At 52.2% G+C, this 27,994-nt stretch overlaps 1 protein-coding gene and 1 long non-coding RNA gene across 10 annotated transcripts in view; one reads left to right on the top strand and one right to left on the bottom strand.

The window, feature by feature from the left end:
- POU2F2 (POU class 2 homeobox 2) overlaps positions 1 to 27,686 on the bottom strand; it is a 37,988-nt gene extending 10,302 nt beyond the window's left edge. For 4 of the 9 annotated variants that reach the window (XM_045531591.1, XM_045531587.1, XM_045531592.1 and 1 more), the window contains exons 1-7: positions 27,592 to 27,686; positions 18,514 to 18,579; positions 18,351 to 18,385; positions 18,160 to 18,216; positions 14,769 to 14,885; positions 2,665 to 2,770; positions 2,474 to 2,565 (exon numbers count right to left, since the gene is read on the bottom strand). In XM_045531591.1, the coding sequence (XP_045387547.1) occupies positions 2,474 to 2,565; positions 2,665 to 2,770; positions 14,769 to 14,885; positions 18,160 to 18,216; positions 18,351 to 18,385; positions 18,514 to 18,579; positions 27,592 to 27,619 (501 nt within the window). In that variant the 5' untranslated portion in view covers positions 27,620 to 27,686. Of the gene's footprint in view, positions 1 to 2,473; positions 2,566 to 2,664; positions 2,771 to 14,768; positions 14,952 to 18,159; positions 18,217 to 18,350; positions 18,386 to 18,513; positions 18,580 to 27,591 lie in introns of all 9 variants that reach the window. The other 5 variants (XM_045531584.1, XM_045531585.1, XM_045531589.1 and 2 more) reach the window with 3 other exon arrangements.
- Positions 9 to 1,596, top strand: LOC123624051. Its single transcript, XR_006730054.1, has 3 exons — positions 9 to 186; positions 407 to 466; positions 1,506 to 1,596. It is a non-coding gene; the product is annotated as an uncharacterized LOC123624051 (long non-coding RNA).
- Positions 27,687 to 27,994: the final 308 nt, after the last annotated feature.

The raw sequence follows: 27,994 nt of genomic DNA, 5'->3' as shown, positions 1-27,994 counted from the left end.
TACTTGGGTCCTATCATTGCCTGGAACTCTTTGCACTGTCCCTTCAAGCCTTCGAACTCCCAGAAGGAGCCACCAGCTTCTTTTGCCAAGGGCTATCTTCCTGGAGCTGGGGGCGGTGGTTTTATCCTCCTCTCAGGCTGGGGAATCAAGGACTGGCTCTTGCCACAGAATTGCTGGGCAGCTCAGGTAAGCTTCTTACTTCCCTGGGCCTCACTTTCCCTCTCTGCATGATGGGAACAATCACTGCTGCTCTGCCTACCCTATGGGGCTATTGAAAGACTCCGGTTAAAAATGAGTATGTTGTCCAAACCCATAGAATGTACACCACCAAGAGTGAGCTGTAATGTAAACTGTGAACTTTGGGTGATAATGATGTGTCATTGTAGGTTCATTAATTGTTACATAGGTTCCACTCTGGTTGGGAATGTTGATAATGGCCGAGGCTGTGCATGAGTCGGGGCAGAAGGTAGGAGATATCTCTGTACCTTCCACTCAATTTTGCTGTGAATCTAAAACTGCTCTAAAAAAATTAAGTCTTAAAAAAATGAGTAGGCCGGGCACGGTGGCTCACACCTGTAATCCTAGCCCTCTGGGAGGCCGAGGCGGGTGGATCGCTCGAGGTCAGGAGTTCGAGACCAGCCTGAGCAAGAGCGAGACCCCGTCTCTACTAAAAAAATAGAAAGAAATTATCTGGCCAACTAAAAATATATACAGAAAAAAATTAGCCGGGCATGGTGGCGCATGCCTGTAGTCCCAGCTACTCGGGAGGCTGAGGCAGTAGTATTGCTTAAGCCCAGGAGTTTGAGGTTGCTGTGAGCTAGGCTGACGCCACGGCACTCACTCTAGCCGGGCAACAGAGTGAGACTCTGTCTCAAAAAAAAAAAAAAATGAGTAGATTGCAAATAAAGTAAAAGTAAAAAAAAAGCAACAGCTCCATCTGGAATGCTTCATTACCCTAAAAATAAAAGATCTGAAGCAGTTGGTGGGTGCAGGGATGTTTGTCACCCAGTTCCTTGATCCGTTATCCAAAACGCAGGGGCCAGATGTGTTTTGGAATTCAGAAGTTTTTCAGTTTTTAGAAAGCCTACATAGGGCATAAATCACAGATAATGTGACCCAGCACCCTCCATCAGGGTCAAAGCATTACCCCGCAATCAGACACATTAACAGCTCTGCAGCGGCAGGAATACCACACCAAGAGGAATAAAGAAAAGTCATACACTGCCTCATATCAGGGCAGAGCAGCTTTTGCAGCCAAATGAGTTCTGAGGTCAACGTTACAAGAACAAATTGACTTTCAGAACATTTTGGATTTCAGAATTTCAACTAAAACCTCTATTAGTCTCTAAAGTTTTTGGTCTTTCTGAAATAATTCATATATTTTTTGAAAGGGCTGTAAACAAAACTGAGTGGGAAGAAGGTTTGAAATTTGTAAAGGGTAGTGAAAGATTATTATTAAAGTCTGGAACCCAGGCATCAAACTGAAAAAAGGCCTTGGGGTCCAGGTGCTGAGGTGGCCTGAAGAGCTGGCACCTTGCCTATGAGGACCCTGCTCCTGCCAGTGGCTAAGCCAGCTGCTCGCTGCCACCAAGCCACTACGTGGACACAGATCCAGTCTTCCCAGATCTTCTGGTTTGTCAAGAGAAGCTGGAAATCTGGTGCTTTCTTGGAATTTAGTCAACACTGGCCAAATAAAACACATTTGTGGGCCCTGTTTTCAATCTCTGTTCTAAGAAGCAGATGTGAATTAGTACCTAACAGATACCTTGCTCTGAGAACCCTCCAGTTGCGGCGCTGGAAGAGACTGGAGGCATTCATAACCTACAGGTTTACAAACCCCTGAAATTTTGTGTGTTTGTGAACTTGTGCATTTGGGGAGGATCTAAATCTTTCATCAGATTCTCAGAGGAGTCCATGTGCCTGAAAGGGTTAAGAACCACTAGTCTGGCTGGGCATGGTGGCTCATGCCTGTAATCCTACCACTCTGGGAGGCCAAGGCGGGGGGATTGCTTGAGCTTAGGAGTTCAAGACCACCCTGAGCGAGAGTGAGACCCCATCTCTACTAAAAATAGGAAAATTAGCTGGGTGTCATGGTACATGCCTGTAGTCCCAGCTACTCGGGAGGCTGAGACAGGAGAATAGCTTGAGCCCAGGAGTTTGAGGTTGCAGTGAGCTACGATAACGCCACTGTACTCTACCTGGGGCAAGTAGACTCTGTCTCAAAAAAAAAAAAAAAATCACTAGTCTGGTTCAACTCCTCTCATTCTATAGTAGAAGGGGCTGACCCAGACAGGGAGTGTGACCTGCCTGAGGTGCCACAGCAAATCACTGGCAGAGTGGGGCTAGGCCCCAGATCCCTTAACTCCTGTCTTGGCCCCTATGGCTATGGGGTGGGCCACATGGAGAGGTGACTCTCCCCCCTCTACCCCTCCTGCTGCTGGCCTAGCCTGGCACACTCAGTGGACAGTCTCACCTGTGTGGGAAGCCCGGCCCGGGGCTGGGAGGTCAGAAGAGCTCCCTGGGTTTGCTGAGGTAGCTGGAATAGATTTGGTGTCGGCAGCAGGCCTGGGGAGACAAAGGGGAACACATGGGGTGAGCAGGAGAGGAGAAGGTGAAGGACTTCTGTGGCAGCGTCAGGGAGGCCGTCCAGGGTGGGGGCCTTACCTGGCTGACTCTGCTGGGCCTGTGGCAGCAGGAACTGAGCAGGTGGCTGGAGGTGGTGGCCTGGCACAAGCACCAGCTGCTGGAGCTGGAGGAGCTGCTGTATGTCCTGGCAGGGAAGGGGATGGACAGAAAGACAGCCTGAGTCCTGGCCAGGTTTCTCCCTCTGTGTCACCTGAACCCCACGGGGCGGAAACCAGGAAGCTTTTCCATGGGCAGTCTGGCCTGGGCAGTGAACGATGGTCCACTCAGTCTCTGAACGGCATCCCTGAGCTAAGGGCACCCAGAGGCTTCTCTGGACCATGGGGTACCAGAGAGTTCCAAATGGGCTGTCCCAGGAGGGCTCACTCTTTATTTACTTTTTCTTTCTTATTGAAATATTTGCCTTGTCTTATATTCCTGCAGAACAAATAGACTCATTTAAAAATGTAAACCAGACCAAGTCTTTCTTCCTTTTAAAACACTCCCAAGGCAAATGATAGCATGCCTGGAATTATCTTTAAAATACTCCAGCAAACAGTGGGTGTATAAATTTGTACAACTACTTTGGGAACCTCTTTGACACTGTTATGGGTTGAATTGTGCACCACCCTCAAGAAAAAGCTATGTTGGAATTCTAACCCCCAGAACCTCAGTGTGACCTCCTTTGGAGATAGGATCTTTGCAGATGATCAAGTTAAAATGAGGTCACTGGGGTGGGTCCAATAAGACTGGTATCTTTATAAAAAGGGCAAATTTGGACAGAGACAGACATGGCTAGAGGAAAGAAACTGTGAAGAGACACAGGCAAAAGATGGCTATCTATAAGCCAAGGAGAGAGGCCTGGAACAGATTCTCCCTCACAGTCCTCAGAAGGGACCAGCCCTGCCGACACCTTGATTTCACACCTCTAGTCTCCGGAACTGTGAGACAAACAATTTCTGTTGTTTAAGTTACCCAGCTCAGGGTCCTTTGTTATGGCAGCTCTAGCACACTAATACAGGCACCATCTACTAATGCTGAACATGCAACTGCCTTCTGACCCAGCAATTCCACTCCGACTCTGGGCATAACCCACCATAAATGTGTACATGTATTTGCCACAATTCACATGCTAGAATGTTGACATGGACCATTCAAAATAGCCAACACCCAGCCGGGCACAGTTGCGCGTGCCTGTAGTTGCAGCTCCTTGGGAGGCTGAGGTGGAAGAATCCCTTGAGCCGAGCTATTCCAGACCAGCCTGGGCAGCATGGTGAGACCTCATCTCTAAAAAAATTTCAAAAATTAGCCAGGCATGGTGGCATGCACCTATAGTCCCAGCTACTCAGGAGGCTGAGGCAGGAGGAGCCCAAGAGTTTGAGACCAGCCTGGGCAACATAGCAAGACCTCATCTCTAAAAAAGTAAAAAAAATAAATACCATAAAAAATAAAAATGAAACAGCCATGACCTGAAGATAGCCCAAGTACCCAACAATAGCAGAATGAGTAAATAGTGATTCAGTGGAATGCTACAGCAATGAGAATGAGTGGCCTGTACTCCACAATCACACGCAACAATAGAAACTTCCCAAATGAAATTAAGTGAAAGAAGCTAGTCACATTAGAGGACATCCTATATGCCTCCATCTGTGTTCTGTTCACAGGTAAGAAGTTTGGGAGGCAGAGAAGAGGCAGGGGGGCGCTGTGAGGGGATGGCCAGACTCAGTTTCTTTGGCTGGGTGCCAGTTACATGGGTGTGCTGTGTTTGTGAGTATTCACTGAGCTATCTCTTAGGATTTGTGTACTTTTCTGTATTTGTTACACTTCAACAAAAGATTTTTTTAAAAGGAGAATGACGAAAGAAAAGAGGGAGAGGAAAAAAAAAAATCCAACCCCCCCCCAACGAAAAAAGTAAGAATATAGATGAAATTCTGTTTGCCAGTAGGATTGGCAAAATGTTGGTATCTGTTGAACGGGGTGATTCGTATGTGAGGTTCATTATATTAATATCATTCTCTCTACTTTTATATTTAAACATTTCCAAAAGAAAAGGCAAAACCCCTTTCCACACACTCTCCCATGGCTTCTTGTAGCCCTCAATACAAGCAAAACTTTTCATCTGGCCTCTGAGGCCTGCACTAGTCTCCCTGAGCTCAACTCCCACCACCCTCTCCCTGCCTGGCTGTGCTCTGGCCATCCAGCCTTTTTCTGTTTTTCAAATGCACCAAGTTTTTCCTGCCTCAGGGTCTTTACACATGCTGTTCCCTCAACTGGGTAGTTCTAGTTCCTACACTCATGTCTTGGTCCTAACACAAAGTCACCTCCTCAGAGGTGCCCTCTTGGACCACCTGATCTAAACCAGCCTGTTGCCACGCCTCCCTTTATCACTCCCATTTCATCTGCTTCGAAGACTTAGCACAAGCTCCAGGTACTGCTCTTCCTGCTTGCTCAGTCACAGCATGCCCCTCACTGGAACGTCAGCTCCACGGGAGCCTGATCTTGACCGTTCGGTCACTGCTGTATCCTCAGCACCCAGAAAGCATCTAGTATTCAGTAGGTGCTCCACGTATATATCTTTCTTCTTTTGTTTTTGAGAGTCATGGTCTCACTCTGTCGCCCACACTGGAGTGCAATGGCGCAATCATAGCTCACTGAAACCTGGAACTCCAGGCCTCAAACGATCCTCCCACCTCAGCCTCCCAAAGTGCTGGGATTACAGGCGTCAGCCACCTCGTCCAGCCATGTATGTATCTTAATGTACAAAGACTGATGTGTCTTTATTTACTTGTCAAATTTTATGTACCAGTGAAAGCTGTAATATGTTACTTACAATTTTCCCCTTCTACAAAGTTTGGGGGCACAGCACACGTGCCTCAATTCCATTATTTGGATGCCATTATTCCAAAGACCAATTTAATGTCCCAGAAAGTGAACAAACTGGGAAAAAAATGTAAGCAACTGAACAAAAAGGGCTGATTTCTCTAACATATGAAGAACAATTACAAATCAATAAGAAAAAACCCAACAACCCAGTAGTAATACAGCAGACAGGTGGGTCTGGAGAGTGCCCAGCAAAGGACATACAAACAGCTCTGAATAAAACAACAACTGCACCGAGATACCATTTTTACCTGTCATATCAAAAAATATAAACACAGTTGGGGAGTGTGGGGAAACAAACACTCTTGTACATTGCTGGTGAGAGGGTAATTTGGCAATGCCTATCAAAATTACAAATGCCTATGCTCTTCGATTCAGTCGTTCCACAACTAGGAATTTATCTTAGGGATACACTTGCACTTGTGCAAAATGATCTCCGTAGAAGGCTATACCCAGCAGCAAGTGGTGTTCTAGCAAGAGTAGACACAAGCTGAGCATGCAGCAATAGGGGATGAGTTGGATGAGTTGGGGTGGAGTTTTACAGTGGAACACCATGCAGTCATCAAAAAGAATGACATCTTTGTGTCCTGATACGTACGGAACAATCTCCAGAATGCCCTGTTGGGTGCAAAACTCAGGAGGCAGAACAGTGGGTATGAAGTGCTACTGTTTGTGCAAAAAAAGGGGGGGGCGTGGCTAATGCCTGTAATCCCAGCACTTTGGGAGGCCAAGGTGGGAGGATCATTTGAGCCCAGGAGTTCCAGGTTGCAGTGAGCTATGATCAAGCCTCTGCACTCCAGCCTGGGTAATAGAGCAAGATCCTGTCTCTAAACACACACACACACACACACACACACACAATATATATATAGGATTTCAAATGAAATCAATTATATTGAAATACCGTCATCAAACATATTTCAAATTGTGACATAGTAATCTATAGGCTTCTTTATTAGCACGTTAACAAGATCCAGACATAGGTCTGATGACTAATTTCAAAGCAGTGATGAATGAAAACAATATTTGAGAGATCTGCAACAACTATAAGAGAATATGAAAATATCTGTACATTCTATTGGTAACAAAGTCCAAGTAAGTCTGTTGACATTCACAATAGAAGGAAATACTATATTGCAGTTAGAAGATAGTAAAAATGGAGACGTAATTTTTTTTCCTATCCAAGTTCATGGACCCTCTGAACTCTGTCCTCAGACCCTGCCAGGGGTGGTCTGTGGACTCCAGGTCCCTGTTCTAAAATTCTAAATTCTCACCATGGTCCTGCATGAGCCGGCCCCCTACTCGCCTCTCCTTCCCCACCTCACACGACTCAACTCTCTCTCTCCCTAACTCCAATCCAGCCCCACGGCCCTCCTTCCTGTTACTGAACCCACAAAGAGGTCTCCACCTCGGGACCTTTGCTAGTTCTGCTTCTAGATTTGCACATAGCCGGCTCCTCCCCGCCACTGAGGTCTCCATCAAATGCCCCCTCCTCAGAGAGGCTTTCTCTGGCCACCGCTCTGACAAGGAGTCTTTCTTTTCCTGTGTCACTCTCTATGACATCACACTCTTTTCTTTCCCTCACAGCAATTATCTGCTTCCCGTCTCTGTCCCCAGCCCCAGTGCATGTCAGTTCCATGAGGGCACAAGCTTGTCTACCTTATTCCCCATTATATCCACTGGGTGTGGTGATGTTCACTCAGTATTTGCTGACTAAAGGAAGGAAAGAATGAAAGAGAAGATTCTGTGTGAACAGCGAGCTGGCGCAGGACTGGCATTAGCCGGTAGGAGGCACCATTTCTCCACAATCTAGAGGCTGCGTGACCGTCTAAAGCCACTGGGGGCGTGTTATGTCCAAGTCAGATGGAGAAGTTAAGAATGAGTCCAGAGAGGGCAGAGAAGAACCCCGGGCCAGCATATTTCATGGCTCGACTGCTCTCTCCCTGACCTGTGGGGAAGCCCAGAGCAGAGGGCGAGCACACTCCGCTGAAGCTGAGAAAGGAAGGGACCAATTCTTGCTCGTTGCTAGACTCTAATCGCCCTCCACCCCTAGTGCAGGCACCTAATAGGTGATCAACCTTGGGACAGACTGGCTGTGCTTTGCCACAGCTGGGAGTTTGGCCACAGATGGGGGCAGAAATGACTGATATGCAGTTTATATGATGTACAAGTGAACTGGAGTGTAATCGCCCACTTTCCCACCTGGGCTTCGTTCCACCTGAGGGGGAAGAGAAAGCCAAGAGAGTGAACTGGAGGAGGCCTGGGCCCCAGAGCCAGCCTGCGGCCACACAGCCCAGGTGCACGCCTTGCCTCGCTCCAGCGCGCAGGGCCCATCCTCTGTGGCCTCGCGCCCCCCACCCCACAGACCTCTGCACGCACCAAGGCAGCCACTGCGACTGGGACGGTGTTGGCGTGAGAGTTGACACTCCACTGCCTCCCTGATACGGCAAATGGTGACCAGTTCTGGATCGCCCATTCCATGACATGGACAGCCTCAAGTTAAGTCCACAGTGGGGAGAATAGGAAGGGGTGGGGTCTGGGCACCATCCAAATTATATTGTGATCGATTGTGTTCAAAATGAGGAAGGGGACAGACAGGGAAAGGGGAGCCCTTGGTCAATGGGTACAAAGTTTCAGTTAGCTAGGAGGGTTAAGTTTGGGTGATGTATTGCGCAGCACAGTGACTATAGTTAATAATAATGCATGTTTCTAAACAGCTAAAAGAGGATTTTAAATGTTCTCACCACAAAGAAATGATAAATATTTGAGGAGATGGGAATGCTAACTGGCCTGATTTGATCATTCCACAACGTATCCATGCATTGAAACATGACATTGTACTCCATAAATACACACACTTATTGTTTGTCGATTAGAAAGAAAATAAAACTTAAAAAAAAAATAAGGACGGGCTTCCTGACACTCTGGGCAGTGTCAGTCTGTCCAGCAGTGGGGCATGTTGCCCCGGAAGGCAGTGAGGCCCTGTCACAAAAGCCACCTGGGGCACATCCCCACCTGGCAACAACAGTGCCAAGGGAGTGCCTACACTGGGTGGGGAGGTTAGAACGGTGGGGTCCAAGGGTCCCTTCCAGCTTGGAAACTTGGGGGTTTGAGTCCTGGCCCTCTTGCTTCTTGCTGTGTGAACTAGGGGAAGCCACCCCTCCCTTCTGGGCCTTGGCCTCCTTAACTGTACAGGACACTAGTGCAAGGTGTCATGGAAAGATCTGCTTTAGAGATGCCAGAAACCTAACTGCCTCTCACACACCATGGTACTGTGGGCAGTTCCCTACCCTCTTTAAGTCTCAGTTTCCTCAGGTGACACCACAGTAATTCTTACCTCACGGAGCTGTTAAAGGAATTAAATGAAACAATGCATATAGAATGCCTGATTCCTGGATACCTCATTGGCCCTCCATAAATGGTAGTTATTAGTACTGAGTCATTGCTCTCTCAGGGCCTCAGTTTTCTTATCTGTAAAATGGGACTTATAATATTTAATTCTTTACTGGGCTGTCCTGAGGCCTGAGTAATATTATGATTCTGAAAGCATTTTGGAAATCACAGCATACCCTCAAAGACGAGCATTTGCTACCATTGCCCCCTCACATCACCCCACTCAGCAGTGAGCTCTTGAAGGTGGGACCCCATCTGGCTATGGAGCCCATTCTCTTCTTGATGACTACAACTTCCAGCTCCTGCCCCGACACCCTGCTGAGCTTCAGCCTCAAATATCCACCTGCCTACCTGGTGTCTCCACTTGGGTGATTAATAGACTCTTCAAACCCTAACATGTGCAAAATGAAACTCCTGGTTCCCTACCCCAGCTTCCAAAACACCTTGCTCTCCTCGTCGTCCCCAACTCAGGAGAACAGCTCATCTCCACCCAGTTGCTGAAGCCAAAATCTTTAGGAGTCATCCTTGACCAACCCAGTCTCTACAAAATAGCATCCAGGACCCCCACCATCACCCTCCTGGCTCAAGCCTCATCTCCCACCTGGATGCCTGCAAGGACTTCCTGCTGGGCTCTTGTTTCTAACCCCAACCCCGCCCAGAAGCCCATTCTCCCCATGGCAGTGGTGAGACGAGCTTGCTAAAGGGTCAATCAGGTCATGTCACCCCCCCCTATAAAACCCTCCAACAGCTTCCCACCATACTAGAATACATTTCAAACCCCTGGCGCTGGCCTATGAGACCCTGCAAACCCCAGTCCTGCCTGCCTCTCCTTTCACTCTTACGTGTCTGCCCCTCGCCCGAGGGCCTCAGCCATACCACCTTCCTCTGTGTCCTGAACAAGTCAGGCCGGTTTCCACCTCAGGACCTTTGCACCTGCTGTCCCCTCTTCCTGAAATGCTCTTCCGCAGCTTCTTCCATGACTGACTCTTTCAGGCCTTGGCTCCCAGAGGCCACCTTCTCAGTGAACCTCTCCTAACCAAGCCACTAAGAGTGGCCTCCTCCCTTTCTGACACTGCCCTGTTTCATTTTCTTCATTACACTCACTCTGAAACTGCCTTGTTTTGCTGGTCTGTTTGTTTACTCTCTGTCTCCCTACCAGAGCATATGGTCCTCAAGGGCTGCCACCTCTGGCTGGTTCACAACTACCCCTCAGGCCATGAATGGGCACCTGGCATAAAAAGGTGTTCAACATATGTCAGTTGAATGAATAAACGACTGTAATTATTCCTGTCACTCCACTAGGGAAAGCTTGAAAGATGGGGTGGAGGAAGTGGCCATTCTCAGGTGTGGGCTCTTCTCTGTCCCCTGTCCCCCAGAGGTTGGCCCTGCCAAATGGAGCCCAGGAAGTCCTGGCAGTAGGGCAGACCACCACAGAACAGAAACCCATTTGGCAAGGAGAAAAAACACGTACATATGGATTGTGTTATGTCACATGCTACCTTATGCTAAAATTCCAGGACAGACAAGCAGCAGCAGATTCTAGGTGGGCAGTTTTGGCTGGCCTGGTACCCACTGCCCCTTCTTCAAGCAATTTGGGGGGATTACCCACCCCCACTCTAGGTGGGGCTGACCCTGCCTTCTCAGGGGTGGGGGGCATTGACTCAAAGCTGGCGAGCGGGTATGTTTTATCTCCCTGGGCAGGACAGCTGCAAGTCTGAAAACGCTGGCACCCATGTTGCCTGTCCCAAGATGAAACAGGGAGACAGACCCCTGGAGATGGGCCTGATTTCCAGGCCAGGCCTTTTCAGTGATCTGAGCTGAATATTCTCTGTCCTCTTCAGCCCCCTGGAGCTGGGCTTTGCACGACCCATATGCCCTCCCAGAGCATCCTCCCCTCTTCCACCACCGGCTCCCCCACCCCCAACTCCCGCCTCTGCTTTATCACTTTGCACTTGCCATTCCCACTGCCTGGAAGCCCTTTCCGGGAAAACTCCTACTCATCTCTCCTCAGTGCAGATCCTGCCTCCTCCCTAAAGCCTTCCTGATTCCCTCAGACAGGCAGTCACACTTCTTTTCCCATATTCACATCACAACCGGTAGGTTTCTCCCAGAAATCTTTATTCACTAGGTCCTACTAGCCTAAAAGATTTTGTCAAGCTTTATTTTCCATGGTCCTATTACAATAGGGATTTTTTTCCTATGCTCTAATATAAAATGATGTTTTAACCATTAATGTAAGTTTTCAATCAATGCCCATGCCTACCCCAGACATTCTGAAATAGTCCCCTGGAGAGATGTCTTCCCTTCCCTTGATTGAAAAACTGCAGCAAAACATCCCTCATTGATTCAGTAAACATCCACATGGCCCCCTCGGTGGAAGGCATTGCGCCAGGCAATGGACAAATTATGAAACTGTATTGTAATCATCCCTTCATCTGTACAAGCCAGGAAATGGCAGGGAAGGATCCTGCCAAACTGTTGTTTAACTGGCATGACTTCAGAAGTTGACATCAGAGGGATGGAAGGGGAACTTTTCCTAGTACTTTATGTAAGTTTAAAGTGATAGGTTAGGAGGGCTTTTCACTTTCTTTTCTGGGCTGCTTAGCATTTTTCAAGTGAAACATTTCTTAGTGGTTTGGAGATGTGTCTGTCTCACGACAAGACGGGGAGCCCCTCAGGGGGCAGGGACGGCTGTGATTCACTTTGAGTCTTCAACTTTCCTGCGAGGGCCTGACATGCAGGAGGCCAGGAAATGTCTGTGAAATGACTGCAGCATCAGAACTGAGCAGGCACGAGAAATGGAACGCAGGCTGTAGGCGAGCCGTTCAAGCTTGGGGGGCCGGGGAGGGCTGCAGCAGTGGCAGCTAGGGCAGGAGGAGCTGGTCCCCACTGCAGCCTGGGCCCAGCATGGGGCCTGGCACATAGGAGGTGCTGTTGGGGAAATGATGTCACAGGGCAACCCAGCCCGTGAGAAAGAATTCCCAGAAAACAAGTGTGGCTGGGCTTCCACTTGCTGAGGACAGACAGGGAAAGATCAGAGTTGAGGGAAGCTGGGGAGGGAGGAGCCAGAGGAAAGGACTTGGCAGGGAGGGGCTTAAGGAGACCTTGACAATCAGGGCCTGGGCTGGACAGCAGGTGGCAGAGGGTCAGCCTGCTACTGCTAGGGTCCCCAGGGAGCTGGGAGGAGGTTGTTCTGGGGGTGCATTAACAGGAATGTCTGCTGCCCACAGGGGCCAAGGCCTGGCTGGCTCTGCACTAGGCTGCCCTGTCCCTCTGCCCTCCCTCTAGTCTCTGTTCCTTAACTGGTATTTCCTGAGGCATATTCAGGCACAGCTGGAGCGAGGGAAGTCAACACAACTTCCTGGAGGTGTGGACTCCGGAGTTGGAGCTTAACAGATAAAGAGGAGCTGTCCAGGTAAAGGAAGGGAACAGGCCTCCAAGCAAAACAGAAGGAGAGCAGGGGCACCAAGATGTGAATGAGCCCAGCCCCTGTGAGGAGCCCAGGGCCCTTGGCCTTGCTCCCTGAAGGGCCTCGTGCTACACCTGCTGCAGGAGTCTCTCGTGGCCCGGGTGGGAGGGGCTGGAAACCACGTTCCCGTGAAGGATGGCTAAAGGAAGCAGCCACATCATGTGGTTAGAGCCTTGGGCTCGCAGGTTGGCTCTGCCATTCCTGCTCATGGCATGACCTGGGGGAGGTCAGTCTGCCACTCAGAGCCTCCGCCAGGAAGATTTGTGGGTTCAAAGAGGTCATCGTTGGCACAGTGCCCGGTATAGACTATAGTTACTGTTACTGTGGAGAGCCAGGTATTGGGAGGCTGTGTCTGGAAGGGCCATCATGGAGCAGTGGGCCCAGATTGCTCTGTCTCCACGGTGCCGAGCCCAGTGGCAGGGAGTTCTAAGGAGGCAGGTGTCAGCTCAGCATTAAGGAAAGTCCTAAATGAGAGCATCGGTCAATAATGGAATGGGCCCGTCTGGAGGGGTGTCAATGGAACAACCTCTCAGAGGCTGGACAACTCCCTTATGTAGACAGCATCTGCCCTCAGGTGTTCTGTGCAAGAGGGTGGCTGGGGGAAGAGAAAAGCCATCTGTGGAGTCGTCACTGCGGGAAACTCTAGGCCAAGGGAAGTTAAACAGGTTTCTTTGCTGTAGGACTTCTCAGGACCTTCCCCACCTCAGGACAGCACACACCACAGATTCAGATGCTTATTGAAACCAGACACGCAGCACAAATGGGCGACGTGAGCAGGTGCGGATGGGGGTGGGCTGGAGGGAGTGGCCTGTCTGAAGGGGAAGCTGCTCAGCTCCTGCTCTGCTCCCCCTCCCATGAGACTGTCCTCATGGGAAACCTCCTGGCCACTGTTACGGGTTGGGTTGTGAACCCCAAAATGACATATGGAGGCCCCAACCCCCAGTACCTGCTAACATGAACTTATTTGGAAATAGGGTCTTTGTAGATGTAATCAAGTGAAAATGAGGTCATTAAGATGGGCCCTAATTCAATGACTGGTGTCCCTACAAGAAAGGAAAGTTTGAATACAGAAACAGACACACATACAGAGGAGATGGCCATGTGACGATGGAGGCAGAGATTGCAGTGACTCATCTACAAGCCACGGGACACCAAGGATTGCCGGCACCACCAGAAGCTAGAAACAGCACGACGGATTCTCCCCTAGAGCCTCCAGGGAGAGTGCAGCCCTGCCGACACCTGGACACATGGTCTGAGACAACACATTTCTATCGTTCTAAGCCACTCAGTTTGTGGTACTTTGTTATGGCAGCCCTAGGAAACTGAGACAGCACTAATTCATGGTTAACTGTACACGAGCCAACTCCAGCATGGTGAGAGAGGATGCAGCACTTCCTAAGTCATTATATCACGGATACTTTTTCTATTTTTTTTTTACTTGAATACACTTGTAACCCAAATGGACCTCTTTTCTGAAAGGAGCATCTTGTTGGATGAGCCAGGGGACATGATGTGGGGCACTAATTCTGATTCTCAGCCTTTTGTTTGTACTCACACAGGTACCGTTTGTGGGGGTGACTTCCTCACCTATAAGTTAGGATAATGATGTCAACCTCCTAGGAGGCTGTGAACCCTCAGTGAGGCGCACAGAAAGTGCTTAGCCTGGCACTTCATCAGGTGGAGGGTTAGCATGTGGGATATTCCTCCCTGGGAGCCTCACTTTACCCCTCTGTAAGATGGGATGGCAACATCTTCTAAGGCTTCCTTCCTAGGGTTGCTGGGAACAGCCTGGCACGTCCATGTGCCCCTCCCGCACACCCACTGCTTGTGCACATCCTTTGCTGGAGCGAGTGGGGTCCCAGTGGCTGCCCTTACCTGTGCTGTGAGCTGGATGGGTTGGGACAAGGTGAGCTGTGGGGTCCCGGGGGGCTGGCTGGCAGGCTGTGGTGGTGGCAGGTCACCTCCCCCAGAGGAGGCTGGGGGCTGCGAGGTCGAGGAGGAGGCAGAGGAGGAGGAGGAAGAGGAGGAGGAGGAGGAGGAGGCGGCGGCGGCGGCAGCGGCGTTAGCGGCAGCGGCGGCACTGGACTGCTGCACGGCAGCCGCCAGGAGCTGGGCCTGCGCTTGCTGCAGGAGGAGCTGCTGCTGAGCCGGCATCAGCGCCGTGAGCTGTGGGGGGTTGGGGGCGGGCAGCAGGGTCCAGAGCAGGGGAGGAGCAGAAAAGGCAGAGAAGGGTTAGTGTCTGAGCCAAGCAGGTGAGGGGACAAGTATTCCTGGAGGACAGGAGGGCAAGAGGCAGGCGTGAGAGAGTGGCCATGTCCTTGGTGGGATACGTCATCACTAGCCCTGCAACCGATGGGAGGTGGCTGGTTTGTGCCCCCGTCCTCGCCCTTCCCCAGGTACTTACCCCAGCTAGCTGGCTGCCTGTCAACATGAGTTGGGCCTGGGGCAGATGAGGCTGAGCTGGCTGGGGGGGCGGGGGTGCTGCAGGGGCTGAGTCACCACTGGGGTCTTCAGCCTTGATCTGGGGAGGAGAGAGGCAGGGTCCGGGACCCCAGAATGTTAAGTGGAGGCCAGAGAGAATGCCCACCTGCAAACCAAAGAGAGGGCACGTGTGTGGCAATGGCAGCCTCAGGCTGGCACAGGAGGAGCAGACTGGGGTACAGAGGTGAGGCTGTGGATCGTGGCCCTGCACTGACCAGCTGGGGCCTCAGACCACTCCTCTGGCCTCAGTTTCCTCATCAATAAGACAGGGCTAACACACTACCTGCACCCAAACTCCCTACAGGAGAGGTCACCTTTGGAGAGTGCTTTTGCCCTCCTGGGAGTCAGTTTCCCCCTCTGCAAAATGGAAGAGTGCCATTGGGCACCTGGGAGGTCAACAAGGGGGTCCTGGGGTCCTGTACCCCTCATCTGTGTCAGCCAGGTGGAGTCTTACTCCATTTGTCCCATGAGCCGGATGGGTTGGGACAAGGTGAGCTGTGGGGTCCCAGGGAGCTGGCTGGCAGGCTGTGGTTGGAAGAAAAGGCCTAAGGGTATTAAAACCACTGCCTTGGAACCCAGGTCACTAACTCAAATGCTTACAGAGACAGGCAGACAGCACACAAGGGTGACAGGGAGAGGGTAAATGGGGGCAGGCTGTCCTATTAGTCACTAAAACAAAAACGCTGGTTGGACAAGCAGAACACAGCATATGTCCTGTGCTGTGGACAGGCCAGATGTGGCCCAGGTGCTGCCAGGCTTCAGCCTCTGCCCCCGGGGTCTGCCGAGCCCCTCTGCATCTCTCTGAGTATGGTGTGGACTCATGTTGCATCATACCCATAGAACAGACTGGCACAGAGCCATCCTGGCCTTCTTCCTTTCCTAGATAAAAAGCCAGTCACCAAGTTGGGCATGTTGGCATGTCTACAGCCCCAGCTACTCAGGAGGCTAAGGCAGGAGGATCGCTTGAGCCTAGGAGGTTGGAACTGCAGTGAGCTACAATGACACCACTGCACTCTAGCACAGGCAACAGAGATCCTATCTCAAAAAAAGAAAGAAAGAAAAAAAAAAAAGCCAGAACGCAGCGGCTGTTGGCTGAAAGTCCTGCTGGGTAAAGCACATGTGCAGGGGGAGGAGGCGTGCCTTGATGGATCACGTACTCTCTGCCCCAGAGCAGACATTGGGATCATCTTTTGGCCTGATATCCCAACACCATTTTGGAAAAGGAGATCCAGAGAGGGAAAGCAACTTGTGCGAGGTGACACAGCAAGTTGGCGGGGGCGGTGGGGTGGGGGTGGTGGCATTTGGAATGCAGACAGAGAAGAACACAGGCCAGGGAAAGGCCAGATAACAGACAGTGAGTGACATGTACCAAATTATGGGACACAAGTGTCAGACAGTTTAAGGGCTACAGGGATGCAGTGTGAAATGACACCGGGTCTCACAAGTGAGGGCAATGTCTACCCCCGGCAGGGGCAGTAGGGGCCTCTGGAAGGCCGGTCCTGCTCTGCTTCTTGATGTGGTACTGGTGACATGGGTGTGCTGGTGACATGGGTGTGCTGGTGACATGGGTATGCTCGGTTTGTGAACGTGCACAGCGTCAAACACTGAGCATCTGTGTGTGTTTTGATGTATGTCATATTTGAATATAAAGTTTTTAAACTATAACGTTGAATGCCATGGTGAGAACACTCTGCCTTTTTGGGTGCCTTTTCATTCTTTCTAGTTATCTTTGGTGCTAGGATGTCTTTAACTCCTCTCCAATATTGGCTAATCGCTTTTAATAAACGGAGAACAGGCCTCGGGTCTAGACCCTTCGGCACGTAAGAGACTCTGGGTAAATTTTAATAATCATTGCATTTATTTCCATGGCAAGTGATTCTGGTTTTCCATTCATGAAATTTCCATTTAAAAAACATTTATTTAAGCTGTTGAAAAAGCGAGCCGGTTCATGAGTGGGTAATTGGTGAAGCTGATTGATGGGTACCTGGGGGTTTATTTTCATTATACCCTTCTCTCTATTTTTGTATCTGCTTCACATTTTCCATAATAAAGTGTTTTTAGAAATTGAGCCAATTAGCAAAATTATTATGTAAATAACCATCCACAGTGGTGCGTGGATACATCTGAGACGGCGTCGGGAGCCCATGAATCATGGCAGTTAGGGAAAGACTGACACAGAAGAGGTGTAGGGAGGCTGAGAGGCAAAGGCCAGAGAAACAGGCGCGGTGTGGATGGAGCCCAGGTCCGGGAAGGGGAGAAAGACCCCTTCATTCCCTCGGCCCCACTGGCTTCCCCAAGAGAAGGAAGGCTGCGGCAGGGCGAGATCCGATTCCGCTGAGGAGGGACAGAGTGGGGACAGTGGACACATGCTCCACTCTGAGGGCTAAGGCAAGAGTCAAGCCTGAGGTCAGAGGGTCGAGGAGGTCGAGATCCAGAGCCCTTCTCCCTCGGGCCCTGTGCAAAGCGCTCAGTACAGAAGAGAGGACACCTGCTCACAAAGCACTTTGTCCTCCCACTGAGGCATCAGGGCACACCAGACTTCGTGACCTCTGGGGCCATCCAATCTGACTGCCCCCTCCCCCCAACCAATGTTAGAGAAGAGGAAACTGAGAAGCCCAGAGAGGGGAAGTGACTTTCCCATGGTCACAGAGCAGGGCTGCAGCAGGGTGGGGAGCAGTTCCTAGCCTCTCATCCCACCCCTCGGTGACCACTGGTCAGGGTCAGGGTCTGGCTCCTGCCCCCTCTGCCCCCACCATCAGTGCTGCCTTCCAGCCTCTGGGCCTGCCTGCTGCCCTGACCAGGCTGGAGGGCAGAGACCTGGGCCCAAGAAACCCCAGGAAGCCAGCAGTGCTTAGCAGGGGCCCCATCTGGATCTGGAATTTGCACCCTTTGGCTGCTTCTGGCCTCCCTATCATCCCCTCCTCCCGCATCCTGCAGCTGTCCTCACTAGGTCTGCCAATCCCTCTCACCTCAGCTTGCCCCTAAATGTATGTGTTGGGGGGCAGGGAGTGGTGCAGGCCCCTGTTGGGTCAGGGAAGTCGGGATGGGGGCGGGGCCCTTGGCTTCCTGTTGTTCATCACCCTGGGGCTGTGGGGGGGATTTCCCTGGCCACCCCCACCCCCTAGGGAAGGGGAAGGAGCCTGGGTGAGTCACAGGCTTGGGGCGGGAGCCCGAGGGTGAGAAGGGGCGGGAGGAACCTTGTCACCAAGGTACCAGGGCTTGGTGCTCCCTCAGGCCCTGGGCCTGTGGCAGGCCTGCCCTGGACCCTCTCCCAAGCACCACGTCCTTCCCTGGCTGTTTTGACAGGTGCTTACCTTGGTGCTGGGGCCAGTTGGGGACACGGAGAACGGGGAGGTCTTATTCTGAGGGTTCTGCAAAGAGAAAGTAGGTGCAGGGCAATGGGAATAGTGCAGTGAAGCAGCTTCTGACCCCCTGGCCCTCCCGGCACAGACCCCTCCACTCCCATCTCCCCCTCCGGCCCCTTCCGTATCCACTCCTTCCTGACCTGATGGTTAGTGTCTGGTCCATTTCTTTCGGTGTCTGCAAAGAGAGGGAAAGGATGTGTTGTCATCAGCCACCCCCACCACCCCTGTCCACTCCCTGCTGTCTTCCCACCTGTCCCTCTTCCCCTGCCACGGTCACCCCTGCCCCCACTCCCCCCCACCCACCTGTGTGCTCTGACGGGGAGTCCAGACCTTGCTTCTCGGCCTCCAGGGGCTTAGACATTCTTATTTCTGGGGACAGAGGAGGGATGGAAGTGGGGTGAGGGAGGGGAAGCCGGAAGGGCTCTCAGGCCCCCCTCTGCCACACCCTTGCCTTTCCCCAAATCCCCTCCACCCCCACCCCCCTGCCTCCTTGGAAGTGTCTCTTTCCGAGAGACGTGCCCTCTGTTCTGGGCCTCTGCCCTTCTGCGGCAGGACGAGAGGGGGCCCTCGGGCCCTGAGGGATCTTGCCTTATCCTTCAGCCCTCCAGAGAGTGGCACAGTGGGTGTCACCCACCATGAGGCCCTGAGGTGGAGGTAGAAGGTGGTCCTGAGAAGGTGTCAGCTGCCCAGGAGGGGGCTGGTGATGTTGCAGAGGAGCGAGTGCAACCTTGGGCCTCCTCCACAGGCGGCTGCCGAAGCTCCCCATCCTGCCCTACCAGGTTTCGGGTGAGACATGTTTTCCACTCTGAGTGGGGCCTGGGGGATGTGATGGGGCTGCAGCATCCCCAGAGGAGGGAGCTGTCAGATCTCTGAGTGTGATTCAGCTGCCCGCTGGCCCCCTCCCCGGCCCACCACTTTCCCCGTCCACACCTCACTCCCACCTGGCCTTCCTGCTTGCTCAGTGCAGGGGCCCAGCAGCCCCACCCTGATCCTCTCTGACCCCAACCCCAGCCGGCCCTACCTCTGATCCTGTCTTCCAGTCTAACCCTAGACCTCACCCCGGACTTCAGCCTTGGGCCCCAGCCGCACCTCATGTCTGCCCCTGCAATACAGTCCCGTTCCATAGTTCCCTAGACCCAGGAAATGAAAGGAGGTAGCCCAGGGAAGGCAGCAAGCAGCAAGCTGGGCACCAGAGGACGCAAACGAGTGGACAAATGCCTGTCCTCAAAGCACTCCGGTACTGATCACAGAAAGGTGAGTGCTCACCAATACCAAGCACTGAGCCAGATGTGACTCAGAGCTCACATTAGTGGTTGGTGCTAATATCACCCCATTTTACAGAGGAGGAAACTGAGGCTCTCCCAAGAGCACAGTGGGACAGCAGAGGTGCCCTGACTGGACCCCAGATCTTTGTGATTCCAGAGCTCCACTTTGGTCTAATGGCCCAGTCCTGGCTTCTACCCATTTCATATCCAAAAGTACCCCCCGCCCAAGCTCATCCTGATGCCACCTCCAACCCTTCCTAGTCTTAGATCCCAGGACAAATGTAGGCTTCACCCAAACACCGGACCCATTCTTAGTCCCCTTACTCACCCTGAATCCTAGCTTGTACCCAGATGGTCCAAGTCCTTCATCTGACCTTGACTCCCAACTGTCCTGAAACCTTATTCATGACCCTTCCTCTGACCCTAAACTCTCCTCCACAACTCACTCCAAAATCCCCATGTAAACTGTGACTCCAGCCCTACTAAAGGGAACTGTCCAACTCTGGTGTGCTCTGCACCAAGATATTTAAAGAAAGCCAGCTAAAGTGAGGGATGGGAAGAGCTCAGCAACTGAAAAAAAAAAAAAAGGCTAGGAATTTTGCAATTGAGGATTACTTGACATGAATCACTGCTTGTGTTTTAAATTCCTAATTAAAAAGTCAGGTCGCTGTCGCAGTGGCTCACTCCTGTAATCTCAGCCCTCTGGGAGGTCGAGGCGGGAGGATCGATTAAGCCCAGGAGTTTGAGACCAGCTTGAGCAAAAGTGAGACCCCATCTCTATTAAAAATAGAAAAAAAATAGTTGGGCATGGTGGCGTGCACCTGTAGTCCAAGCTATTCAGGAGGCTGAGGCAGGAGGATCACTTGAGCCCAGGAGTTTGAGGTTGCAGGGAGCTAGGCTGACACTGCAGCACTCTAGCCCAGACAACAGAGTAAGACTCTGTCTCAAAAAATAAAGAATAAATTAAAAAAAAAAAAGTCAGGCCAGGCCGCAGTGGCTCACGCCTGTAATCCTAGCACTCTGGGAGGCCGAGACAGGCGGATCATTTGAGCTCAGGAGTCTGAGACCAGCCTGAGCAAGAGCGAGACCCTGGCTCTACTAAAAAAATAGAAAGAAATTAGCTGGACAACTAAAAATATATAGAAAAATTAGCCAGGCATGGTGGCACATGCCTGTAGTCCCAGCTACTCGGGAGGCTGAGGCAATAGGATTGCCTGAGCCTAGGAGTTTGAGGTTGCTGTGAGCTGACGCCACGGCACTCTAGCCAGGGCAGCAGAGTGAGACTCTGTCTCAAAAAAAATAAAATATAAAAATATAAAAATAAAAAGTCAGGTCATATGTTGCTGGTGGGAACATAAATTGATACAAGCAGTATTCAGAAAACTGAATAGTGAACCCCACAATTCAGTTACGACACAGCATGTCCACTCCTGGGCATCCACCCAAGAGACACACACGAGCTGCCCACCAAAGGCCATGGCTCTCCACAATGGCCCCAAAGTGGAAACAACCCAAGGGCCCATCAACAGGTGAATGGATAAACAAAATGTGATACGTCCATACAGTGACAAAGAACATACTCCTGCTTCACACTCGTCACTGAATCTCACAGGCGTGAGCCTGAGTGAAAGAAGCCAAACACCAAGGCAGACATACAGTTATGACTCCAATTACGTGAAGTTCAAAAACAGGCAGGCCAGTATCAGATGATCAAGGTCAGATTAGTGAGTACCTTTGAGGGTTGCTGACTGGGAAGGGTAGAAGGGCATGAGGAGTTCCGGCTAGAAAGGATCTGTTTGGTAGTTATAGGAGTCTATATGTATACAAAAGCTGAGGGTTGGGTGCTCAAGCCTGTAATCCCAGCACCGTGGGAGGCAGAGCCGGGAGGATGCCAGATCGAGACCAGCCTGGGCAACATAGCCATTTATACAAAAAAATTCATTGAAGCTCCATATTTAAAATTTAAGCACTTTACTGTAGATACATTATGTTTTAACCAAAAACAAAAATATTTAAAGCTAAAAAAAAAACAAAAAAACCCGCACATAATCTTATTAAAGCACAGGCTGCTGAGGATAGGGGCTGGGGAACAGGTGCCCAAGATGCTACTGGAGCTCAGGTCCTGTTTCCGCGCACTGGGGATGGGACACTGAATGGCTAATGATCATGGGAGAGTCAGAAAGACAGAAAGGGAGCCGGTGACAAGGCCTCTCCTGACTTGGGGGCAGCAAAGGCAGAAATCCTGCCTGATCCTAGCTCCAACTTACCTAGACTTTATCCCTACTCCAAGCAACGTCGAACCCATCCCAGCCCTAAATCTCGCCCCTCCAGCATCCCTAAAACTCCAGCCTCCTTCCCGGACCCTCCCTCCAGCCAGGCTCCACACTGCCCCAGGTCAATCCTTCCTACACCCAACTCTCCCTGGCTCTACACCCTTCCATGGCTTCTGGGCCTGGCCTTCTGGGTGTGGCCCGTCACCCTCCGCTTCTCTCTTGCCATTTGCGCACCCTGCCCTTCAACCGTGTCTTATAGCACATCTCCCTCGTCTCGGGGGTTCTGCTTGACGGGGAGCCCAGGCCTTGCAGGCTCTGACTCCCCACCTAGCTGGTGAACGCCTCTCCTGCCCACAGACCGGGCAGCCTCTGCCCTCACCTCCACCCCAGAAAGTCCACACTCACCCATGGCCTCTGCTATGGGCTGATTTGTGTCCCTGCCAAATGCGTATGTTGAAGTCCTAAGCCCTGGTACCTCAGAATATGACCATTTGGAGACAGGGTCTTTGGAGAGGTAATTAAGGTAAAATGAGGTGTTTAGGGTGGGCCCCAATCCAATCTGACTGTCACGTCCTTATGAGAACTGGGAATTAGGACACAGGAACAGGCTGGGCAAGGTGGCTCATACCCGTAATCCTAGCACTCTGGGAAGCCGAAGCGGGTGGATCGTTTGAGCTCAGGAGTTCGAGACCAGCCTGAGCAAGAGCGAGACCCCATCTCTACTAAAAATAGAAAGAAATTATATGGACAACAAAAAATATATATAGAAAAAAATAAGCTGGGCATGGTGGCTCATGCCTGTAGTCCCAGCTACTTGGGAGGCTGAGGCAGGAGGATTGCTCGAGCCCAGCAGTTTGAGGTTGCTGTGAGCGAGGCTGACATCACAGCACTCTAGCCTAGGCAACAGAGTGAGACTCTGTCTCAAAAAATAAATAAGTAAATAAATAAAGGACACAGGAACAGAGGGAAGGCCATATGCAGACACAGGAGAAGACAACCATCTACAAGCCAAGGAGCGAGGCCTCCAAAGAAATCACCCCTGACACCCTGGCTCTGACTTCTAGCCTCCAGAACTTCAAGAAAACAAATTTCTGTTGTTTCAGCCATGCAGTTTGTGGTACTTTGTTATGGCAGCCCTAGTAGGCAAATATGGCCTCCCACGGCTCCTGCCCCCCAACCCCAACCACGGTCCCAGCCCTGAGCCCCCAGGGCTGTGGCCGTCTGTGTCCAAGTTCCTTCCCCACCAGACCAGGGGGATGGGCCTGATCTGACTCATCGCTAGGTCCCCGGCGTCACCTGCTTGGAACAGGGTATAACTATCTGCTGGATGTCCCTCCCTGAAGCTCTCTCTGTCTCTCACTAGTTCCTGCCCCCGTCCTGCTGCCTGCCTCCCTGCCATTTAACACACGTTTCCTGGGGCCTCGGTGTGGGCTGGTCCCTCTGCCTGGAACGCTGCTCCCCACCTGCCCACCTGGCGACCGCCTACTCATTACTCAAGACCCAGCACAGGCTCTATCCCCTACGAAGCCACCACCCTGATGCCCCAGCTCGGTTGGGTCAGAGGTCTCTCCCCAGCTCTCCCTGCCCCAGCACCTCCCTCGGCACTGTCCTAGGGGTTGACGGTAGCCAGCTGGGCCTCAGTATGTCTCCGCTATCAGACTGGGAACTCCTCAAGGGCAGGTGTGATTGTGGGCCCCCAACAGTGCCTAGCAGAGGACATGAGGGTCAATGGACAACAGTGGCCCCCCCTCCCCCAGACCTCTGCCTCTGCTCCTCTCCCACCTGGGGGACCCTCTCCTTCTCCATCAGCAAACTCCTGCTCCTCTTTAAGGCCCAGCTCAGACGTTACCTCCTCTGTGAAGTCCTCCCTGACTCCCTGGGCAGTCAGTGTCTCTCTTGTCTGAGCTCTGCCACCCCTGCACCGCCCTCCATTGACTCTGACCACCCAGGGTGACCCCATCCCCACCCATTCCTGGAGGGCCTAGGCTAGAATCATCGATGCACAGGCCTCAGACGATGTTTTTGGAATGAACGAATGCATGAGAGACTCCCCCGACTGACCAGGGCTCAATTCTACCCAAAACAAGCTCCTATCTCTGCTGTCACCCAGCACCTCAACCCTCAGCTCCCGTCCCCAAGCAAACCCAACTTAAACCTTTAACATAAGGCTTCCTCTGCAGGGATAGAGGCTGGAGAGGCAGAAGCAGTTTGAGGGGAAATTTCCACCATTCAGTTACCCTTATTCTCCCTAATTCTCCCAACCACTCCCACACGAGCCCGTGCTCTCCCCACCCGGCGCTCAGCTGGGCCACAGCAAATAGCCAAGAGCTGGCCTTGGCCCAGGTCTCTCGCTCCTTCCTCCTCCCCTATCAGAGCTCAACATGAGAAAAGGGTCAAATCATTCCCACCAACGATGAATAGGGGGCCTCCGTTTTCACCCTGGACCAAAAGCCAAGCGATGATGTAACAGGGACTCCAGGGCACTGGCAGCCGTGGACTTGGAGGGTCCATCCAAAGGCTCTGCCTCAGCCTCGGCCCAGGCAGGGATGCCCCACCTCCACCTCTCAACTCTACAGAAACACTGACATTCTGATTTCAATGGCACAGTGTGCGACCTGGGCACCTAGGTTTTTAAAAGACCCTCCAGGTGATTCTAATGTGATCCAGGCCCTTGCACCTTCAGAAGCCCCTCTCAAAGCTTCGTTTGCACAGAAAAGTTGGCTGGTTATTTATGGTCAGCCTCACTGCCCAGCCCAGGTAGTGTGTAACTTTTTTGAGAAACCAGCAGCGAAAAGCGATGCATAACCCTACCGGGCCCCTTGGAGCTGTGCTGCCCCTTGAATCCCACCATCCTCGAGACAGACCACCCAGGGCTGCCCAGGCCCTAAGCTCACACTCACTTGCCCCACTGCCCCAGGTCTGGGACCCTGGGACTCTGGGTCCCCTCCGTCCTCCCTCCCCACCCTCCCCGGACTTTCACTTCTCCTCTGCATTTCCCCCAGCCAGTTTTAGCAGACTTAGGCCAGCTTCTCGTTAGCACTTACTGAAAATGAGGCTAAATATAGAGGGCCCAAGGACTGCCCCTCACCCCTCCTGGCCCCGCTTGGCCTGTCCCCTGGGTCCCTGCCTCCACACCCACCTCAATCAAGGCTGTGGCCTGGGAGCCCCTGTGGGCAGGTTGGTGCTGCCGGGAACCTCTGTGGGCCCAGCTGGCCCAGTCCCGGCCTCCCCGGGAGCAACACCTCACACCCCCCCACCAGCCCCACAGCTGTCCCTGGGTGGCCTCAAGGGACTGAACACTTCTGAGCTGTCAGGAGGGAGGGATGGAGATACGGGCAGCAGACACAACAAGAGAGGTGGCCCCACAGCTGTGCTGACAACAGGCAAAAGCACCCACACCACAGCCACAGCCAGGCAGGGGCCCCGCCAACACACACAACAAACAAGTATGCCAGATTCCAGACAGGAACACACACAGGTTTGCAGATAAAGACACATGCCCAGACATGATGCCACAAGTAGATATGCAAAGCACACACCCAGACGTGTATACGTATACATGTACTTACACTGTCACACCGAAGGACACGCAGCCAGCCAGCCGGCTGGATACACACACATGTGCACACACTCACACAGCCAGAGTAACACACAGACACATACAGACATCCCCACAGTCACTCACAGACCCAGATGCGTGTACACACACACACACACACACACACACACATGCACTTACACACACCCTCACACCAGCCAGCCAGATGGACACACCCAGATATGCACACACGCTCACAGCCAGAGTCATGCACAGACATACACAGGTACACACAGATGTGCACACACTCCCATACCCAGAGTCACACACACAGACACACACAGATGTGCACACACTCCCACACCCACAGTCATGTACAGACACACAGATGTGCACACACTCCCACACCCACAGTCATGCACAGACACACATAGATACACACAGATGTGCACACACTCCCACACCCAGAGTCACACACACAGATACACACAGATGTGCACACACTCCCACACCCAGAGTCACACATATAGACACACACAGATGTGCACACACGCTCACACCCAGAGTCACCTCATCCTGGCAGCTGGCCGGGGCAGACCCCTGAACCCAGTTCACAGGTGTGGAGCCCAAGACCAGCCAAGGTAAGTGATCTGTTCAAGGCCACACAAGGTATTAATTCACGTCCAGGCAGGGAAAACCCAGGCAGGTCCTCCCAGGCAGGGCTGTTCTATGAGAAATCCCAAATAAAAGGTCTAACCTACTGCCCAGTACCTACAAAGTCCCCATCCAACCCCAGACAGGGACAAGTCAGTGGTGGAGCAGACACCATGCATGTGCAGACACCCCGGATCTGTGTGTCTACGCTGCACGGGCACACACACATATACACAGTTGCACATATGGTCGCCTCAATAAATACACATACGCCAGCCTACAAATAGTCTTCCTTCTATGCCAACCCCCTCCTCACCTCCTCTGCCTTGTTCACACCCACTCACCCTTCACATCCTAGCTCAGATACCCCCCTCATCCAGGAGGCCCTCCCTGACACCCCACCAACTAAATCCCACATGTCTTCTGGGCTCCCACAATCTCCTATATTTCCCTCACCCCCTCTGCCTGTTCCCCCATCCCAAACCTGACCACTCTGTGTTGTCCGTGGTCATAGGTCTGTCTTCTCCACGGATCTAGGGGCTCCAGGAGGGCAGACTTGAAGCTGTCTTTTTCAGTTATGTTTCTAACACCCAGCACAGAACTGCTCAATGAATATATTAATACATTGATGGAGGACACAAGGATGCCCGGACACACGGACACACATAGGCTGGCATATGCCAAACCCAGAAGTGTGCCCACAGTCACACCTATCCATCCACAGGTAAAACCGTCATGAAGAGTCGAGTGCTCACAGGTCCAGGCCCCGAATTAAGCATGTTACACACATCACCTCAATATGGCTCCTGTGCACACTGCCGAAAGATGCCTGTTGCCATGCAGAGACATACACGTTATACCAACAACTATAAATCACCTTGTACAGTGCCCAGTGCCTGGCACACAACGCTCACTTAGTCAGATGCCATTTGGCAGAGGAGGCATTTAATAAGCACACTAACAAACACATAATGAAATTTCCAGTGGTGATAAGTGCCGTGAAGAAAAGATAAAGCAGGGTGAGAGGACTGAGAGTGACAGGATCAGTGCCAGTTTGGGTGGGGAGGTCAGGGAAGGCCGCCCTGAGGAGGTGACATCTGAGGCAAATGAAGTGGGGAAGTGAGCCAAGAGCCCAGGGCCAAGGCTACCCCCAGGATGCCACACACAACAGCCCCCTCCCCTCACTCATACACAAGCACACAGCAGTCACTCTCAGAGGACTCAGAATTACCGCACACCCAGACACACATCCATACACATTCAAAAGGAGAATGACACCCTTCAAGTCCAGCAACTTGGTATCCAACCCCTTTGCAGCCCCCACCCAAGGATCACCCATGTCACCCATCCCACTGGTTCCCCATATAAGGGCCCATGACCAAAACCTGGCTCCATCCCTCTTTCCCCAGATGACAAAGATGGGGAGAAGACAGTGGAAGCTTCATTGTCTGATTTGGAAGGGGAGGGCAAGGAGGCACTGGGGCAGGGGGACCCAGCATAGGAGAGGGGAGTTGCTAGAGGACAGAGTAGAGGGACAATGAAGACAGCTGAGGAGGAGGGGCAGGGAGGGCCAGCAGAGGTGGCATAGCAGAACAAACCCAAATGTGCAGCCTGTCCTCCTGATCAGTGGCGCAGGCACCAGCCCCCTTACCTGGAGCCCCCATGCTGGAGTGAACCATGCTGCCCGCCCCGCCAGGGCTGGGGGAACAACTGTGTCATCTCCCCGCCCTCTCTGGGGGCTGAGCCCTCCCTGCCGGAAGTCACCCAGGGAGGAAACCACAGGGCCGGTCCGCCCCCTTCAATTTTAGTATATGTGCTGCCCAAGCGAGCACGAGTCCGCCCCCTTTAGAAGGGAAAATACCCAGGAGGCCTGCAGACCCACCCCAGCAACCCCGCGGATCCCAAATCATGTGTGTATGTTAGGAGGGTGGGAGTTAGTGGGGCAGAGGACAAGCAGGCTGGAAGATCATACTCCTATAGCCTCCGCCCCAGGAGGTGCCTGCAACAGTTGCTCCTGCCCTTCTGTCACTCCCATGGGGGCAAACAGATATGGA

Source organism: Lemur catta, chromosome 19 (genome assembly GCF_020740605.2).
Source record: "Lemur catta isolate mLemCat1 chromosome 19, mLemCat1.pri, whole genome shotgun sequence".
NCBI classification, from domain to species: domain Eukaryota; kingdom Metazoa; phylum Chordata; class Mammalia; order Primates; family Lemuridae; genus Lemur; species Lemur catta.
Note: the sequence above shows the minus strand (reverse complement) of the source record. Positions and strands in the feature narration are given on the sequence as shown.